We start from the raw sequence: 22,217 nt of genomic DNA, 5'->3' as shown, positions 1-22,217 counted from the left end.
GACTGGAATCACCACAAGGTTGGTGTCTTCCCCTGTGGGGTAGGGATATCTGTCTGTTCTTTATGTTTCTTTTGTGTTTGTTTATTCTAGTGTTTAATTTTCTTTTAGTTCGTCCCACATATTTCTTTCCTGTGGGGCATTCTGTACTCGTTATTTCATAAATTCTTGACATATCTTCTTTCTCTATTTTATCTTTTGCATTTCTGAGGACCATCTTTAATGTTTTATTAGTTGTAAATGTTACATTAAAATATGTTGTTTAAGAATAACTTTGATTCTATTGCTGAAAGGGGGATGATATGTTATTTTAATCCATTTCTCTCCCTGTCAGTTATCTTCTTTCAGTTGTAGTGTTGTTTTACTCTTTTTTTGAAAATATCTTGTTTATGTTGCGAATTATGTTAGGGTTACACTCACTGACTGTTGCCACATATTTGATGCACTCAAGTTTATTTATTATAAAACATCCTGTTGAAGCAGTATAGTGTTAAGTTGGTGGATCATTGCTTTAATGCAGCATTTTTGTGTTGTGTGGAATGAAACAAGTCACCGATGATTTATCTTTCTACATGGGTTTTCTTTCTGTAAATGTTCAAATGTTGTGAATATTTAAACTTTTCATTATCTCTAATTATTAATAAATCCAAAAACAGAAGTGTTCCCCTGTTTTCTATTTAGTGTCTAAACTTTATTATAGTACATAAATGATTAATTTTTTTTTATGAAGATTTCCAGGTTATACCGTGTATCAAATATGGCCAGAATGTCATCTACGTATCTTTTCCAAAAACATAGAAAATATTGAAATTTATTTTTAGCAGTATTCTTAATGTAATTCATGAATAAGTTAGCCAAAAATCCTGATAATGGGTTTCCCATAACAGTCCCATCTGTTTGTTTGTAATATTCATTACCAAATTGGAATGCAGTCTGTTTTATACATAACTCAGTGTGTAGTAAGTATTCATTGCTTTTTCATCCTCCAAGTAGCATGATGTCAGCCAATCTCTCAACAGCTTGACGCATTTTTTTTGGGTATGCTTGGATATAATGCAGTAATGTCAAATGAAATTAATATTTCACTTATTTCTATTTTTTCTTTATTCAGTTCCTACAATAATTGTAAATTATTTATTCTACTGAATGTATCCTGCTGCGGTAGTTTGTTAAATTCATTCAATAACCATTTAGGTACTGCGTATGTTGATGCATTTATATCGATACAATGGGACTCATTGGTGTTCCTGGTTTGTGAAATTTTGGTAAACACTATAGTTGACGGATGTTAGTATTTGAAATTTTTAGATTTCTTTTTTGTTGTTAATTTATTACCGTATTGTATTTTAAGACTGTATTATTTACTTCTGTAAAAGTCTGTAGTGAAGATTTGTTAAGCTTTTCATAAGGTTCGCTTTTAATCATCTGATTTACTTTTTTATTATATTCCCCTTTGTCTAAAATCACTATTGTATTACTTTTATCTACTTTAGTGTATATAACATCCTTTTTTTCTTAATTTATCAAGTGTTTGTTGATGGGAATTTTTAAATGTGTTCTGTAGTAACTCGTACATATGATTTGTTTCTTTGTTTTCTGCAGTGAACTTAATCTTTGCTCTAATTTCAGACTTTTTTAGACTGTATGTCTATTTGCTTCAGCATATCATTGATTAGATATTTGTTAAATTTTGGCTTATTTTTTTAATTTCTTCTATGAGTTCAACCTTTAAAAATGTAGAATCAAATGGGATTTGTTTTTCTCTCAGTCACGATACTACATCTGCTTTTAGCCATGGTGTATTTGGCATTTTTTCAAATTTTACACTATGGTATGGTGCATTATCCATAGCAATAACATTATTTGGTGGAATTAATTTCATAATTGTATTAAACAAGTTTTTTAAAAAAATTACCATTCATATCTTTGTGGTAATCACCCATTTTATTCAATTCAAAAAATAATAATGACAAATCGATTAGAAATTAACAAACCCATCCTCAATCTCTACAATCAATCGTTTTCCTTTGTTACTTACTGATTTTACACTAGTTCTTAAACCAGATAGAAAAGCTTGTTTAGATGTGTTAATGTAAGTGTCACACCAAACTTTACTGGCTGACCTTCATTCACCCAAGTTTTATCCAGATAAATCTTTTTCCCCATTTTTCTAAACTCTTTAATTCATTTTAAATATTTCCTTCACCAAATCTTTATGTCATCTTTATCAATGATAAGACTATTTTACTTTTTTCTGTAAATTTGAAACTCATCGATAAAAGATGTTTATGTAAACTAGCCTGATTAATTTTCAGTAAATTCGGATCTCTTTTGACAGCTGAAAGTGAAATCACTTTAGACAGTTTAAAACGAGTTTTGAATATTTTCTTTTATTTTTATACAAACCCATATTTTTTTTTCAGCTTGCAATCTCTCAATATTTGCATTAGATACACCCGTGGATTCAGATATAAACGCTTCTACTAGTTTAATTTCTAAAATACAGTATTTTTCATGAAATTTATTGAAAACAATAAGAACTATCATCTTTTCTCCACTTTCTTATATTTTAACTTTTTGTGTTCGACTATAGAGCAAGAAGGACTCTCGGCCATAGTTATTAAATTTCATGACACTCATAATACTTAACAAAAACTTAAATTTCTAGTACTGTAATAAAGCAAATAAATCATAAATTTCAGTGTGATACTTATTTAAACCAAATTAATGACAATAAACCTCATCCAAAGTAACTTCTATCACAAGCAGTTAACAATGTCACAGTTAAAATAATAATGAAAATTCACAAGACCAAATAATTGTTTATAAAGTAGTGTGGGAAATATAAATTCAACAGTGTCATAAAACTACAAATACCTATAAAGTACCACTACAGTTTTATAACATTGTACATGAATTGTAATTCAATAATCTAATCTAATACCCAAAACGTTTGTTTACTCTAGGCCTCAAGTAGCAAATAATAAAATTAGGAAACTGAAATTAGTATAAATTTTCAATAATAGTGCATTTTTTACATTGCTGTAGACCTAACATAATAATAAATAATAATGTGATAATTTGAGATTAATAACAGGTGTAAGTAATGATTAATATCCTTACTGTGTGGTAGCTATTTTTAAAAATGATTGGTCAAATTTCTACCCACCTCGTGGATTTCATCAACTGGTTGAAGGTTGTCATATGCATGTGTGTTGTGTATTTACACACATCATACATATGCAGATTGTTTAATTCAGGCCTCAACATACAGTAGACAGAAAACAGTTTCATGTACGTAGAAACTTTTAAATGAAAAACAAATGCAACCATCTCATTAATTTGTTTTCTTCACATGTGTACTTATAAATGTAAGTAAAATGCTTATACTAAATGATTTTTTTCTCATAAAATAATTTCATTATTGTTTATCTGTAAAGTTATATGCTAATTTCATGATTCCCAGGTTGAGAAATGCTCACCTATGCCATTAGTTTTAAGGTAGTTTAAACATAATCTTGATTACCTATCTTAACTCTTTTACTCTTTAGAATTATAAGTTATACTTTTACTCTTCATCATTAATGAAACCTTTTTTATAGAACAAAACCATCACAAAGACTTTTAAAGACTTATGAGCCCAAACAAGATTTAATAAGCATACGGTTTTTAAAATGTTGATTAATAATCAATAATAAACTAAGTAAGCCAACAGTCATTAAGTATAAACTTAATAGGTAAAAAGTATTTTATAAATATTTAAGTGGAAAAATGTACATTATTTGAGAAGAATGACAATAAACAATTATTTTAACGACCACTAAAAAACAAATATTATTGAATAATAAACACTTCTGATATGATAAATATACTATATAGAAATGAACTGAAGTAAAGCAATACATCATATTAAATAACGATGAACCCTTTTTTTCTTATTATTTGTTGAAAAAAAGATTGGTCAAAATACCAAAGAATTTTTTTTCTTAATAACAATTGTTTTAAAATTTATTTGCTTTAACCATCCTGAAATATTTTACAAAATTCATCCTCAGTAAACAAATCTCAAAAAAAACAATTTCACAAAATGGAAGACAAAATCCTGATTTGCAATTTAAAAAAAATACTTTTTGAAAATTTTCTACAATTCTACTTGCTTCAAATTTTTCACTAAAATGAATTCTCAGCTACTACATTAAAAAAGAAGTTGGAAATCCCATTTCTCAAATAAAATAAAAAAGAAAACTTCTGAGGAAAGTTGTTTCAGATTAATTTTGTTTGTTTCTTATAAGTGAAATTAAATAAAATTCAAACTACTTCATTTTATAAATTTCACATGAAAAACTGTATATCTGTCTTAAAACAGAACATGATTTAATCAACTCAACAAACATTAGTCTATTACATGAAAAATGTGCACTATAAAATTTGCCATACTTTCTAGTACACACAATGGAGTTATGCTAATAAATTGACATTTAGAACTATCCTCAAATTTCAATAAAAAAAATACTAAAAGAATCATTCAAAATCAGCTGAGCAGTACCTGAGTTTCAGGAGAATATCATTAAATACAAATATGCATTTGGACACTGACTTACGAAGGATGTTTGATAAATCAATGGGAAGTCAAGAGATGGAGCTTGTAATACATTGTTGAAGTCATTCTAAGCTTCCTGCATTTCTACTAGGAGTATACAGCAAGTTTCAACCAGATACATTCTTAATTCTATTACTCATTAAAGTCATTAGAGTTGATAAAGTAATGTGATTTATGAAAAAATGGATGAAAAGAGATTTCATGTGATAAAGATAAATAATAACTTTATCACAACTTTAACTTATCTTTAGATAATAGAACTTTTAGGAAGGCTAAACCTAACAGGAAACTAAAGTCAAGTTGGATAAATATTATGACGAGTCAGTTCCATTGATTAGAACGATTTGTAATTTTCGGTTTTGTAATTTTCAGAGCATCAAATGAACCCTAAGAAAGCTGATCATTCCAAATGGCCTGATGAGATTACAATTGGAGAGAAAATTGAAACAATCTATGCCTAGGTATGGCTTTGAGATGCTTAAATGTAATTGAAAGGAATTTTTGTACCTTTCATAACATTTAATGAAATTTATATAAATTGCTACTGACCTGAAACCAAGAATAGTCAAAATAGTGTGTTGCAGTTGGGATACTTGTTCTAAAGAAGGTGAAAATCATTCCAGCAGCAGGAAAGATTCTCTTCATTGACTTACAGGAGAAGGATAAAATGATAACTGAGCAATATTATGCAACTTTGCTGGATCATTTAAACGGAGAAATAAAGTAAAGCCTACCACTTAAAGAAAAAGAGGCATTTTTTACAGAGTTAATCTACCACACTCTTCTGTGACTGAGACAGTAAAATAATACAAACTGTGATACAAAATTCTTCCACATTACCCCATCTCACTAGACTTAGCACTGTTCAACAAGTAACTGTTTCAAAATGAAAAAGTGACTTGCTGGAAAGAGATTTGCACAGAATAAGGTTACTGAGAAACATCTATTTTAAAGACTTGGGTCATGCTAAAAAGAAAAGTTCAAAAACTTGAACATTATTGGACTAAATGTACAGACTTGAAATGTGGTTGTGTTGAAAAATAAAAAAGATTTTTCCCCAAAAAATGTGCCTTCTTTATTTTTGCATGAATTTATTAAACACTCTTCACATATAGAAGTATACATTATTCAAAGGTGAAGTATGAATTCATTATTAATAAATATAAAATGTCTGTGACATATGAAAAAAATAAAATTATTTTCAAGAATAAAAATTCTTTTTTAAGATTGTAATTTAATAACAGTCCTAACAATTTACGATTCCTAATATTCATAACCGTTTATGTAAGTCAATTAATAATGAATACATATTTATTTATGAAACAATATAAAATTAGCTTGCTTACATATTTTTGCTAGAAAGCCTTTTCACAAGTCTATTGCTCATATAAAATTTGGATTTCGATTTTTCACCATCTTGAGACTGCGCTCTGTTACGTTCCTAGAAATAAAAACATTTTAATTTAATAAGAACTTAAATCTGCTTGTTTCAAACTACAAATCTTTATTTCACTAACTGTGATTGTTAAATTAAGGTTAACTTCAACTACAACTAATACTAAAATTACACAAATTATATTAAATTATAGGTCTCTTTACTATAACAGAATAAATTATAAATGAATTACATAACAATTGCATTCACTGCAATATAAATGATCTTATTCTATATAACTGAAAATACTCTATTAGTACAGTAAGCATTACTACATAAACAATTTTCTCATATTTATACTGAGAGATTTTATTATATACATATATCCAACCATCTTGTAACTAGTTTTGTTATAAAACACATACCTTTTCATGTTTCCTTTTCAAGTTTTCAATTTTCTTTTCTAATTCAGTTTTTTTCTCTTTAACCAACTTATTTTCCATAATTTTTTCAAGAGACTCAGCCACAAGTTCATCATTTACTGCAATAAACATAATTTAAAAACCACAAAGTTAAATTTGGTCATATATAACACAAACAGTTTCATTAAGATGAATTTACCTAATAATAATTGAAATAAGAAATATATTTTTTTGCACATTAAAAATTAACAGATTAAATTAATCTGCACCACTTTCTTTGTTACAATCAATTTTGATCTAATGTTTAACTACATCATACACTCAACTGCTTCATTCATTAAATCAACTCAGTAGGAATAAGAATTACCGATAATAAAAACTAGTCATCAATAAGTATTACTGATACAGTAATACAAAACTCACATACTCGTTATCCATACTGCTAAAGGATTTTCTGAACAATATCCACATAATTTCTGTTGACGGAAATTATTTCAATGACTAAGCAATCAAGATAATGTTAAGAAATTAAATCTTTAGCTTTCCAGTTAGGTAGCCCATATTAAGGTTTTAACAAGTTGAGATATCTATACATAATCCCAGCACATCTTTAGTTTTGAGGCTTTAAAACTTCAGCTGTATGCAAAATGTGTAGAAGACTTTTTTAAATTTATTTAGAAGATGCTCTTTTATTTATTTAGATGTTGTCAAACAAATCTAACACCTGTTACTAAAAATCTTACTTCCAGAAGACTCAGGAAGAATAAAGTGTTGCTGATCATATTTGGTCAAGATGTAAATAATGCATTATTACATATTAATATTATTATATATTAATGTATTATTATTATTATACATTATATACAACTTGAATAAAAGATTTACTTATTTGATTTGATAAACTGTACTTAATTTTCATTTATCAGCAACGATACAGACAAAAGCCATTATTAATTTCATTAGCCTGCACTTGCAAAAAATAAATAAAACTTTGCAATGTGTATAATGTCTTGTTATTGAAAAAAATTTAAATCCAAAAGCAATGAAAAGTTGATCAGATGAATGCAATGCAGATAAATAGCGTTTATTTATTTTTTTCTAAGTGACATCAATGTGTAATTATAATTAAGAAATTGTTTATGAACCCCCTAGAATACTAAACCCTATTGAAGGGTACTGCAGGATGCAACACACTCATACAGTAAACTGGATGATAGAAGTGTTGCATAATTTTTTGGAAATGGACTATTTCTTGTGATTTCAGCTCTGTCAATCTTCCAGATTTTTTCCTCCTTTCTGTTATTTGTGAGGATTTTTGAAGGTAAATATTTATGCAGATAACTCTATACACATTATGAATTTAAAATAAACATTCATAACTGTTTTTCTATCATTTCAGAAGTAACAAGAATTTAATCTTTAATTTTTAATCTTTTTCAGTAATTGTGAAAATGTGTTCAAGCACACATTGAGATATGGTGCAGGCACTTTCAACATTACACAACTTTGTAAATGACATTTCCAAAACATATTAATAAAAACAAAGGCAGTATAAATAGCTGATTCCTTGATATTATTAACATGTATGCTATCTGGATAGCATTACTTATCAGTAACTCACAATTGATTACTGAATACAAGAATAAAACTTCCCTTTCCATTTAATACCTTTCTTATAATAATTTTTACAACACAGATTAACAGAGAATTACAATTTAATTTATACAGGTATAGAAATACATATTCTATTACACTTAAGATGGAAAAATAAAATCTCTTATTATCTTTTAATTGACTTGTGAAATAAGTATTAAATAAAAATAAATGCACTTACAACTTGGGGCAGTAGGAGCAGAAGATGTGAGAATGGAGCTCATTTTAGGAGGACTTTTATTAGCAGGCAGTGTTGTAGAGTCGTTTGATGGTGTCAATGATGATACTACATTCAGTGCATCAGAAGTATTTGATTCAGGGTGATCTGTTTCAGTAACATTTGAGGTGATTGTTGTAATAGTAGCAGGTATGCTGGATGGTATAGGTGATATAGAAGGACGATGTCCGCCGGCAGCAATTCCGGTTACGGCAGGGCCAAGATCTGGTAATGAACTCTGTAAACGTTTCCCGGCTTTAATAATATTACTTGCACTAGTTCCCCCAGCAATTCCAACCTCACACTGCAACAAAACAGTTCACTACTTGATACTCTAAACAAGAAGTGAAGGAAGCTCATTTGAACATTTTTTCATCAAAATTTAAGTATAATCATTTTCTATTTATTCTTTTTTGTGATTGCAAAATATATATAATAAAAATTTAGTAACTATTATTCTATTCTTTTATAAATAAACTTTCTGGATTTTCTGAATATAAAACAGTTTAAGTGCTTTGAAAACTTGTTTATCTTTTTAAAGTATAACAAAATATCAAATTTTTTCTGTGATCTTTGTTATCCATAATACTATGTTTCTTCAAAACAGAACAACAGAAAACATTTATTTTTCAATAAAGTTTATATTAAGAAACAAACTAAGACATTCTCCATATAATCCAGTAATTAAAAACTAAATTACTTGGCTGATAAATATATATATATATATATATATACACACACACACATTAATCAATTCCATTACAGTTAATAGATATTTCTATTATAATTTGCTGACATTAAAATTAACTTTATTTCAAATTCAAAAGCAAGATTTATCAAAGATTATACACTATTTTCTTTCATTTAATTTAATTTCATTCTTTCAGAATGCAAACAGTGTTTATGTGACATATTCTTTTATTTTTAATAATATTTAATCACACACAACCTTAGACAGTAAAAATGTTGTTTACTGTATATGTTTAAAATGCTAACAGAATTTCTGAGATAAGAGTGATGTCACTTTTACACTGTACATAATGAAAATGTACTAACTATACGTTTGCATTTATTTTTATAAATAAACACTGGTTACTTAAATGGTGTTTCACATATTTTAATGTGCTAGGAACAGCAGTCTTAAACATAGTCTTTTTTTGGGCAAAAAACGCTTTTGCATTATCATTACCCGGGTCAAAAAAACAAAAAGCTCCTTCTTGGATATTAAAATACTTAGTATTCTTACTAAGAAGTATTAAAATACTTCTCAGTATACTTAGTATCTTAAACATAGTAGTATGCCGATAAGAATAAAACTAGATCAAATCTTAACCGTTATTTTACACAAAAAAACTATCATAATTACTTCAATAAATTTACATTAAAAAGATAATATAAATATAACATGTTCACGTGTTATCAGAAATAAAAATTTACAATTACCTCGCTTTCTACTTCCATATCATCAGTAAGAACCGATAATTGCTGAGCTCGTTTCTCTTGCTCTGACTGAAATTTAATAGGATTTGCAAGTGCTTCTGCAAATTCAGAAAGCCCATCAGGTACATAATCCTTGACGACAACAAGCAAAAATAAAGTAGCTAAAGGTAACGGTTGTCCACACTCTGTTCTTAAGGACACATGTCTATAACCAGGACATAATCCAACAACCGGAAGGACACGATGACCTAATAATCGTCCACCTTCTTCATATGCTGCAAGTCTTAAGCACGCAAGTTCAGGAAGCACAACCTGAAATTATTAAAGAAGTAAATACTTTGTTGCAATAATAAAATAATATTCTCACATTAAAATGCATGATAGACTCTAGAGAATCAGTAAAAAAAATTAAAAAAGGAAAACAATTCAGAAAATGTTTCATTCATCACTTTACATGAAAATAAATTGTAGTGCAGTATCATTAAATAAATTTTTACATACAGTTTCCCTCTCCTATTTTAAGAAGCAAAATTAAAAAGATAAGTTAACAATTATGGTTATTATCACAAATTATAAAAACGTTGTGGTTATTAATAAACCTTATTAAGTATTTAATCTAGGGCAGGTTAACTTTCATAAAATATTTTTATAATATTAGAAATACAGATAAAATAAAAGTTTATTTCATTATATTACCAGATAGCTTATTTTATACATGTACAGTAAGAAAATGTTGAAAAGGATGTGAGGTTTACAAGTAATAATCTATTTATTGCATTTGGTAGGTTATAGTCATGAATTCAATACATTAAAATAAATCTTAAACTTGAAACATTTTTATTTTAAATATATCTAACTGTTACATAGTACACTTAAGATGCTCTCAAAACAATTATTTTAACATTTTTATTAACACGTTCTCAACCTAGGACCATTTTTATAAAATATCTGTCAAAAACAGTAACAAAATGTTTGTAGATTGCCCAACATAAGAAAAAAACCTCTACTAAAACTGCCATACCTTTTCTTAAATTTTAAATTAACAATCATATCCTGCTAGGTTTACTAAAGAAAGTGATGTGGACTCCCACTATCTTCTTTACTGAGCCACATTATGCTAAACATTAGGATGTCAAACCCAGTAAAATTCATATGAGAAAACTACAAGTGCATCCCTTTACACCAAAGAGATGGCTGTATATTAAAGATAACTATTATAAGTGAAAGCAATTCTACAGTGCCTATTGTACCTCAGATGCTTTACACGTGTCACAGCCATAAAAAAGATCATGAGAATAGATCAACTAATTAAAAAACTTTTTCTATAGAGAAAAATAAACCTGCCTCTTGAGGGGAAAATTAATTTAAAAAAAATTACATCTGTTAACTGTGGATCTTAGATCGAGATGCTTAAAAGGAAAGTAAAAGAGAATATCTTTTTTTCTAAATACGGTAATTTGGAAATTTTTTCAGCTGGTTTTGGAAAATGTAATGATTACATGAAAATGAAATGAAATGATTACATGAAAATGAAATGAAATGATTACATTTTCTAGTTAAATGGATATAATCATTATCCATATATACATTTAGAGGATAATAAATAATGAGTACCCAGATACATTAACAAAACTGCAAAAAAGGGAAGGTTACATTGGATGGGCCAAATCATCAGAAAAATCAGTGAATAGACTAATAGTGTTAAGCGGTTGATAGTCAAATAGAAACCCTTGGAGCAATTCAAATTCTACAGGGTGGAGTGATGTTTGAGTGAACCTAAGTATGAAAGTTGAAAGCTGGGGCGAAGATATATTAGACTGAAAGAAATGGAGACAGCTGATATGTAAGGTCATAGACTGAGTTTGAAGAGCTAAAGATGTGAAATTCAATCACTTATTTATTAGATTTTAATAAGATCATATTCACGATACAGAAACACTTTTTTTTATGAAATTATATTAAAAAGTTATTATTTTCTAATTATAATCTTTCCATTTCATAACTAAAATTATTATTTATTTTATATAATTATTTAATAAAAATCTTAGATCTAGAAATAGATTAATACATCTTTTTTACTTAAAATAATTATATTAGAATGAGAGTTCGACTGTTAACTAGTTCTTTTCACAATAGATCTATGATTTTATTAACCTTGTACATTAAACATTACATTTCTGTTTGTAAATTGTGAATCTGATACAATAAAATTCAATTATAATAAAATATCTTATTATTTTAATAATTTCAATTATTAATAATCTAATTATTTAATAGTAAATACTTAATTAATTAATGAAGTTAGTTAAGTTAATTAAATAATGATACTTTATTATTTAATAATTTAAAAAAAAATTAGTTATTTGACAAAAATAAGATGAAAAATTTATTAAAAATCCTTTCACCAATTTAATAAAAATTTATCAAATCGGTGGATATCTCTCACCAATGCTTAACTTGACTTTAATCCATGATGTTAATCTTTTTCTTCCTTTGTTCCTTTACTTAAATATAGCCTTAGGTAAAATACTACAGCTTATAGTTAAATACTAATAAGATTTTGAATAATATAAATAAGTCTCTGACATGTGCTATCAGTTTGTTATAGGTTACAAAATATGACAATACCTCAACACTCAGCTCTTCATGGTATCACTGTTTTCGTTTGTTTACAACTTTACTATAAAAAATAGACGTTTCTCATTTTGTATAGGATAACTATTATATTGTTAAATGGTTTAATTTTTATGTGAGAAATATGAGTAATTTTTGTAAGCTTTTTACTTGCTTTTGTTTGAATAATAATACATTTTTATAACTTTTTGTTTCCTTTTAAATAATTACTTGCTTATTTTTAAATATTTAACCTGCTTAACATAATAGAACAAATAGAAAAAATGTAACATTCGTGTAAAAGTTCTGTGCTGCTTCAGTCATTTTTAACTTTATTTTCATTAATTACTCTTTTTTTTTTAATTTCTTTTTTAATTAATCTTTTTTTCTTGATGAATTAATTCATCAAGCTTTTGAAGCTTGTGTGTGGAATAAGGAAATAGATTTCTGTAGCATATAAAAAATGCCGTACCACTACATTACAGAGGTCAGCAATTAAATCTTTTTTTTTTTTACACTAACAATAAAAAATTATAACATTAATTTTTCTATAAAAGCCAAATTCCTGGAGATGACTTTCTAGGGAAGTAAAAAAAATTAATAAACAATGAAAATTAATAGTTATGACATTAAATATATACCACACATTACAATTTTTTATATACATTCTTCAAGTTAATGATAATTTGAATTCAATTTAATATTCAATTTTTTCTTTAATCATCTACAAATAGCTAAATTTTACAGAATTAATTAATTAGTCATCCATAAAAATTAAAAAAATATGAAAGGTCTAAATATTTAACTAAAGCCTTTCACCTAGTTATAAAAAAAATCTAAATCAAGAAAATAACAACTAAAGTAAAACATTTAAAAGAATAAAAACATTACCTTTTTAAAGACAAATGGTTCATCATCAAAATTTGGGTTAATTCCATTATTGGGTACTATACGTGTACGAAATTTTTTTCGTACTGTATCAGCTGGTAAACCATACATATCTACTTCAACGTATACACCAGTACGTTTATCAGTTAAAAACTGTCCAGACAACACATGTATTGATACTGTACCCGCGATTATACCATCGACAGTAGATTCAGCAAACGGGTCAAATCTTCGATCTTTGCGACGCATAAATTCTGGTTTAAGTAAATATCCACATCGGTGATTATATTCAAATATACCTAAATTTAACTGCATGGCTAGATCTGTAACAAAATATTTTAAATTGATTAACAGTGGTTTGTGATTTAATGGGACATACAAATTCAACACTATAATAAAAATCATCTGCCCTTTTATTAACATCAAATTTGTTAAACCCATAACAAAATTACTATAATATTTGAGTGCATCCTGTTATTTTTCTTTCTGATATCATTCAGTTAATTGTCTACTCATATATTAAATTTAATACGCCCATCATTATTAATAGAGAAAATACTCCCCAGTAATAAGCGTAATAAAAATGAATGTATTTTAATTACTTATAACATCCAAAATTGATAAAACACATATTACAAATATAACAAACACGACAATATTTTAAGTTCAGAAAACAAAAAAATTTATTTTCTTGAATTAACATTTAAACACCATTTAATCAATGATTTAAACTGTATTAACTCAATCGTTTTGTATTAAGTAAAACAAGAGTTTTTCATTGAATTAAGATGAAAAATTTCAATAAACTGACTTTTTCTGCAATTCAAAGTACTTGTTGATTACAATTTCAATTTCGTCAAGCCACCTACATCTTTTTCATTGCTTCATTCTTGTTTCTTAAATTTCATTATCTTAGTTATTATTATTATTTATATTTATTGCACATACGAGTTGCCAGTCATGAATCTTATGGTTGAACTCAATGTTCAACCAGCTTTAAGCTTTAAGCTTTAATGATGTTTAAGCTTTCCACCAGCTTAAATCATCTTCCACTCAGCTTTCCTTCATTATTCTGGAGTAGTAATAGAGTGTAATAACAATATCCTCTACCTATATTTATATTTCCAACTTTACCCCGAGTGATTTACTAACCTTGAAAATTTTCCAACTTTCACCTATACAACAGTTTCCATCTTCCACACTGCTTTCCACCATGAGTTATTTGCAACTATTACAAGTATTACTACTATTTTCGATCATTTTTATCCATAGACATAATAAAAAAGGCCCTTATCTCTTCATCTATAAAAGGAGTACATTTCTTCTGTTTGTATTAAACATTAACATTTGCCATATTCAATTTCATTATGATGAAAGGCGATTTAAATTTTTCGTAATCAACAGGAAACTGAACTATTCTTTGATTCCATTTAGTTTTTCACTTGCTTTCAATATATTATATATATTGCATTATATTATGCGTAACATATATTGAAAATATTAATTGTTCTTTTTATTCAATATTTAAATTTTTGTAATGCTAATTTACTGGGTCTAGAGGGGAGTTACCAGACCTTGACTTTTGCATCCAATAAATGGTTTATCTTAAATAATGTAGTTGCACGAATGAAATGACAGATGGGCAGATTTATTAATATGATTTAGCAAAGTTGATTCTATGTAATTTATGGGCTCATTAATTACATCTACTATCAATAATTTTAAAACCAAATGGCACTAATAAATTCAACAAAAACAAAGAAGTATATATTTTTATAATAAATTACTGAGCAATTCTGCTCATATCAAATTATAGTAGCCGACTATAATGTAAATTATTTTTCATAGAAAACTCAGTTTTCTATGAAAAACTTGTTTTTTCAGTTTTAAATGTACTGATGATATTCATAGTCAGTGATAATTATCAAATCCAAAAATCTAATAAAGAAACTTAAGTGATCTACAAAACCTGTTTGTTACAAGTGGCTTCATCTACACTTCATTCCTACTTCATGCTCTTCAATTTTTAGGATATCTCTCTCTGAGATGATCCAGGTGTTGTGGAACTAAGGTTGCAAAGGGAAGCAGTTTGATGTCTTACCCATGTCCCCCTGATAGAATTTCATGCCACTATTACCACTGTCATTAAGTTCTAATAAATCATTGATTAAGCAACGACGTGATTTTAAACAAGGAATAATGATAATGCTACTTTTCATTTTGTAGATTCAGTTATAAGTTTGATGGCTAAGCTCCTTTAATGAACCAATTTGCATACGACATCAAATTTAAACATCAGTTCAGTCTCATGAAATTCTATTGACAGTTTTACATTAACAATACCATTTACTACTGTTAATTTAGTTAAGCTTACTTAAAGCTAAAAAAGTTTCTTTTGCATCATCAAATTTTTGAATAATGCAATTTAATTTATTTATTGATGATAAGGTTGATAAAATTAAATTCTCTAACCTGTTTTTTGTGTGTTGATATTTAGAATGATATAAATCTACTATCTCTTTAATAATTATGTATAATAAAATTAATACTTGTGAATTAATAATTTACATTCTTTTAATGCAAAAAGTGTATATTCACAAAAATAAATAAAAAAATGCAAAATATTAATATAAAATATATGGTACACTGTTCTTTAATGCACAGATATCCTTAGAGGGTTTGGGAATAACTTTTGATAGTAATTTTTCATATAAATCACATATTAACATTTGCCGGTTAGTACATAGGCTTTTAGGTTTGATTAAGAGGATGTTATTAAGAAGACATTCTAAATTTAAAAAAATTGAAACAATCTAATTGTTTTATTTTGCCTTTAGGACAGCAAAATTTGAATATGCCATGATTATTTTTTCCCCATATGAGAAGTCCAATGGTATATTGGAAAATGTTAATAAATTTCTTCATCTTTACTATGAATCTTTTTGGTTTTTTCACTCATTATATCAATTACAGTAACATTACTGAATTTACTTAAAATTGATAATTTAAATAAAAGATGAAAAATTAGTTGATTTTTATATTCTTTTAAGGTTAGTCATGTGTTTTATGATCATCAGAAAGTATGACTCGTGTACCTGTTAATGTTTGAAGACTCTGTTAAGAAATTTATATTGGGCTACTTTGCTAGAACAGTTTTAATCCTTTAGGCACCAACAGAAAAGTTTATAAATTTGTATATTTTTGACAATGATATTTTCAATGTAACGCAATTTTGAATTTTTTTCAGAGATCCTATAATTTCAGATTTCTTCTATTTTTCGGAGGAGAAATTTCTGAGGCATGATTACAACTCCAACAAAAGAAAACAATAATACAAAATAATTATTGTACAAAAAGTTAACCTTCTTAGGCATTACTACATTGCCAAGTATATGCAGTGACATTTTTCTTTGTGTTAATTATTTTTTTTAATAATACAGATATGCACTTGCTATTAAAAAAAATCTAAAGAAGTTTATTGCATCAGTTGATAGTTATCGTTATTTACAGGAAAACCACATTTTACATTCATTTTTGTTGTTACTAATTATAAATGAAATATATATATATATATATAACATAATCTTGAATGGCATAATCAGTTAATAATGCAACCCTCAGGTGTAAACATGATCCTTGAAGAATCCATCTCAGACTGATGCGTCTTTTTTTCTGTTTAGCCTCTGGAACCACCGTAAGGTATTACTTCAGATGAATGAATGACTTCGTAGATTGATGCATCTGAATATAAGTAACCTGCTAATCAATGATCATGTAACTACACTTAGTTGATGGCATGGGGAAATGAGGTTAGCTTAAACACAATGGAATCTTTTACACAATTCAAAAGTAAAAGCCACCTTCCACTGTTCAAACACGGGGATTTTAGCACATGTGTGTGTGAGTGCTAAACATACACACACACCTTAAACAAACTTAGAAAATTAAAAAAAGGAAAAATTAAAATTAATACACATACCAAGAGTCTGATAATTGAGTGCTACAAGTTGGCATCCAGCATTCCAAAAAACTTGAGGCATGAAATTAGAAGAGTCAAACCTGGTACCAGCAGGATAAATACGACTTAACTGATGTTTGTTATAATTTACGAATTCAATAGGCCTCTCTTTCAATAATGCAGTAGCTTGTTTTTCATCAAATGATGACATTTCATAAAATTTGTTCCTTTCTAAAAAATTTAAAACATATTTAAGTAATTAAAGACCAAGTATTTAAATTAAATAAATTTATCTAGGAGCATTAATTTACTATTATAAATCATAAATAAATTGAAATTTTATACATTTTTATCAAGGTTTTTGGTATGAAGAGAAATCTTTTATCCTAAGGCTACTTTTATCATTCAACTGAGACTGAAAATAACAAAAAAATAGTCAGATATACACTGATGTTTCTTAGAAGTTCTAGCATTAAAATATACATTAAACAAATGTTGTTGAATTGCACTGTATTATTAGTAATGTGACAGCTGCTTTCTAGCTTAAAAGGTGAGTTAAAAAAAAGTAACTCTACGTTTACTACTAAATTTACATTACAATGATTTTTCACTGAAAAACATACAGAGGTAAAAACATTCTTTTCCTCTGATTTTATAATGTAAAAGTAATAAAAGGAATAAAATGTTTAATTTGATAGATTTCAAATTTTATAAAATGATTCAATCCTACTAAAACATAACTATTATCATAGAAAGTAACTTACTTTCGGAATTTTCAAATGATGTAAAATGCACAGGCTGTACGTAATTAACTAGAGCAGAAATTTCAGCACCGGCCTCAGTTTCTTTAGCAGCAGCCACTGCAGCCTTATCGGGTTTATCTTGTGATACAGACAATTTATTATCACCACCAGCAGTATCATCATCATCATCTGCTCCTCCTCCACTACTACTGTCATCATCATCGTCATCTGCAAAAAATATTTACATATAAAAATGAAAAAAACTTTAAATTATGAAAAAAATTTGATTGCAAATCTTTATTTTTTATATAATAAAACTTGTTGTAGTGACTACTTCTTCATAGAAATGATATTAAAAAAATTAAGTAAAATAGCATTATTAGGATTTTTATCATCATCACTTTAAGTTGAACCAGGCAAAACAGCAGTAATGAAATTCCTAATTGATAATATTGATCAAATTAAGATGTAATGATTTCCTTTGAAGGGCCTTAATAAAATGCTAAGCTTGTCATCATTATTAAATATTTATTATGCCAAAATATATTATCATATAAAGTATAATGTCATCTCTTAAAAGTTAAAATGAGTTTTTAAGATAATAAAGTTGGGCTGTCAAATCATTATCTAGCACCCATAAAGTATGTATCGACTAGATCTATAATTAGAAAATTAAACTTGTTACTTATCCCTGTATTTATATTTATAAATGTACAATTCTTTATAAAAATAATGTCACTTAATTTAAAAAAAAAATTATTTTTTTGTTTTTAAAGAATAATAATCTTTTATCAAACCAGACAACGAAACTGTTGTTATATAACAACACAATACGTTGGCTTACAGTTAAAGCTCTTATTATGCTTCTATTGTCATTTTTAACAACCATTTGAAAAATCTTCTCACCAATTACTTAAAATACAATTAAAAGATTTTCTTTTAAGGGTACAATATTACTTTGTTGATGAATTTTTAAATAATACTAATTAAAAAAACACCTACACTACAACTTATCCTAATCAATATGTACATAAATATGTGCTCAAAATAGTTTTCAATAGCTGGTTCTGAATTGTGAATTATTTTGCTGTATTTTTTATGTTTAATGAATTTACCTTAATATTATTTCATACGTTTGTATTATAATAATTAATATGGAGGACTTTAATCACATCTAATTCTTTGATTTTATACTTATAATTTATCATATATTGCTGTGGTCTAAGAAATGCATTATTATGTTTAGATCAGAATAAAGATTTATTTGGTCTTGTCTTGTTTATCAGTCTGCAATGGGTGATGATTCCAAATAATATGCTTGTATCAAATTCTATGTGAACTTTGGTAAATTGGCTGCTGAGAATTTTAATATTCTTCATTAAGCTTTTAAAGAATATTTCTTATGTTGAACAATGATTTTGAACAATATGTGTGTTTCAAGGCCGGTAAAGAATAAGTTACAACAAATTCTGATTTTTTTCTGCTGACTTTTCAAGGAATTGGGATCTCCTTCCATACAATGAAAAAGATCATACAGTGAACAAAATTGAAATTGGCTGTTGCACCATGACAACATGCCTCACTATTGACAGAGACTTTGATAGAAAGCAATATGCAACTGTCCCACAACCTCCTTTGAACCCGTGCAATCTAGCTTCCTGTAATTTTGCTTCATTCCCAAAATGACATTGTACAAGACATCTAAACACAATTCCAGACAATAATGGATGAGGCCTTCTGGAAAAGGATTTCACTAGTTCTTTTTAGATGGAAAGAATGTTGGAATCACTGTATACAAAGAGTCTATTCCAAAGGAAATGACAAACAATTAAGAAAGGTAAATTTACATTTATCTTTAGATCTAATCGAAGACCTTTCTGATGCCTTATTGTGTAGAATATTTATTACTTGGATGAGAATGGAAATTTTTATATTTGTGCAATGCTTATCGACAACTACACAGCTATGACGTAAATACATACTAGCTACGTTTTAAATATTAACATGACACTTAGAAAAATTCATTTTAATAAAAATTATAAAAATAACATCCAAAATTAACTGATATTATGCAAATGAAATCAATTATTTTCAGCAAAAAAAGAAATTATATATGAAAAGCAATCATGTTTAGTTTATGTTATTAAATGTTTTTATTTTTTCATTTTCATTTAAAGTCCATTAAATTAAAAACAAACAATTCATATGACATACTGCTATTAAATAATAATCACTGCTAAAGAATAATTTTGATCTAAAAGAAGAATATAAAAAATAAAGGTATTTTAATAGAAAGAAAATGTTGCGTCGCTTGCATAAGATCGAACTATTCAAGTAGCGCTACTGTCTCGTATACCATGTGATACAAAATATTAGTTTTACTTCTTTTTTACATATGTTGAAATATTAGTTTTACATCTTTTTTTCACATAATGTTTTCTTTCTATTTTTATTCATTAATTGTTAGTGTGCTAAGAGAGCAATTACACAACATGGCCAAGTCGCCAACTATTATGTATCAATATTCTTTTGTTAAAAGTGTTAGTATCATTTCTTGTTAATAAAGTTGTTATACTCAATTCAGTGTTTATTATAGTCCATTAATCAAATTAAATTTCAATTATCAATACAATACATATTGGTCCTCCGGGCCGGATATTTATCAGTGAAAATACGATTCAACAATGATGGAACAATGGCTATGAATTAGGACTTATAAATCAACAATCTGAATGCTGTATTTTTATAAAAATATACGAATATTACGAGGTATTTCCGGTAAGCTGACTGTCACTCTTATTACAATATTGTTAATTTGTTAAGCCTGTTTATACTACGTTAATTATCAAATTACTAATTAAAAATTACCTAACTACCAAATCTAGGTAATAAAGATGCCTACAACAGATTTTGAAACTCAAATGAATCAAAACAGGTGTAAACGAGGTACATTTAAACGCACTATTACACGCATAAAAACATTTGTAGAGTCTTTAGTCTGAAAAACCAGATCTTGGTTTAGTAAAGGTCAAACTGGATCATTTAGAAACAACTTGGCAAAATTATGATGAGGTGCAAACCTTTTTAGAACTTAACCACGAAAATGAAGATGCAGATAGGGAAGAAGTGGAAAAAATATTTCTTATTCTTAAATCAAAGTTACAAAAAATCTTAAATTCTAACTGCAGCAATCATAAAAAAGATAAATCTATTATTCTACCAACAATAGATTTGCCGAAATTTAATGATTCTTATGAAGACTGGTTAATGTTTAGTGAATTTTTCCGTGCAGTAGTTCATGACAACGAAAATTTAATGGTAATTCAAAAATTTCATTACTTGACATCATCGTTAACTGATTCCGCTCTACAAATAATCAAAAACTTATCGGTCACAGCTGATAATTATACAGTCGCCTGGAAATTACTCGAAACTAGGTTTGCCAACAAGCGACTCATAGCTTCAAAACATGCTCGTGAAATACTTAATGTTCAGAGTATTCCAAAGGAATCTGCATCTGGCATATCTAATTTTATTGATACAATATCGAAGAATATAAATGCGTTAAAGGCATTAAAACTCGAGACTAATTATGCAGAATTGGTTTTAACCCAATTATTTGTCCAGCGCTTAGACCAAGCAACTATACGGGCCTGGGAATCCACCGTATCGACTGATACCTTCCCGGATATCTATCAGTTTATCAGTTTCCTAGAAAGGCGCAGACAAATCTTAGAAAGTTCTGTTTCAGAGTCCCAAGGCAACAATTCTCAAAAATATTCGGTAGATTCGCATTGCACAAAACAATACAATCAATTAAGCGAGACAAAGACTTTAAGTCTTCCCAGAAAATTCATGGTCATGCAGTTAGTATAGCAAACTCGGAATGCCCTTACTATAAGCAACCTCATTTACTCTACAAATGTATGAATTTTCTTAAGTTGCCAGTAAATGGTAGAATATCATTCGTCAAAAAGTACAGATTATGTTTTAACTGTCTTAATAGTAACCACAATGTCAAAGAATGTTATAATTCTCATTATTGTAAATACTGTAAGCGTAAACATCATTCAATCTTGGACGACAATGCATTCTCCCAAGTTAAGGAATCTAACACTATTTCTAAGGATAAAACAGAAGACACAGTTAAAGGGATAGCTCAGGTTGACCCAAACATATGCAGTAACTATTGCAGTTTAGAGATTTAGAGCGCGACACGAGTTTTACTAGCCACTGCTATAGTTGGTGTCAAGGATTCACCAAAAACGCTACAACCTTGCAGGGTGTTGCTTGATGCAGGCTCGCAAGCTA

At 27.6% G+C, this 22,217-nt stretch overlaps 1 protein-coding gene across 2 annotated transcripts in view; it reads right to left on the bottom strand.

Moving 5' to 3' along the window:
- Plc21C (Phospholipase C at 21C) overlaps positions 1-22,217 on the bottom strand; it is a 275,613-nt gene that overhangs the window by 30,268 nt on the left and 223,128 nt on the right. For both annotated transcript variants that reach the window (XM_075369551.1, XM_075369552.1), the window contains exons 11-17: positions 17,928-18,134; positions 17,185-17,394; positions 13,209-13,528; positions 9,708-10,016; positions 8,229-8,568; positions 6,398-6,513; positions 5,944-6,038 (exon numbers count right to left, since the gene is read on the bottom strand). In XM_075369551.1, coding sequence (XP_075225666.1) covers positions 5,944-6,038; positions 6,398-6,513; positions 8,229-8,568; positions 9,708-10,016; positions 13,209-13,528; positions 17,185-17,394; positions 17,928-18,134 — 1,597 coding nt within the window. The remainder of the gene's footprint in view (positions 1-5,943; positions 6,039-6,397; positions 6,514-8,228; positions 8,569-9,707; positions 10,017-13,208; positions 13,529-17,184; positions 17,395-17,927; positions 18,135-22,217) is intronic.

This window comes from Lycorma delicatula, chromosome 6, assembly GCF_047948215.1.
Source record: "Lycorma delicatula isolate Av1 chromosome 6, ASM4794821v1, whole genome shotgun sequence".
Lineage (NCBI taxonomy): Eukaryota > Metazoa > Arthropoda > Insecta > Hemiptera > Fulgoridae > Lycorma > Lycorma delicatula.
Note: the sequence above shows the minus strand (reverse complement) of the source record. Positions and strands in the feature narration are given on the sequence as shown.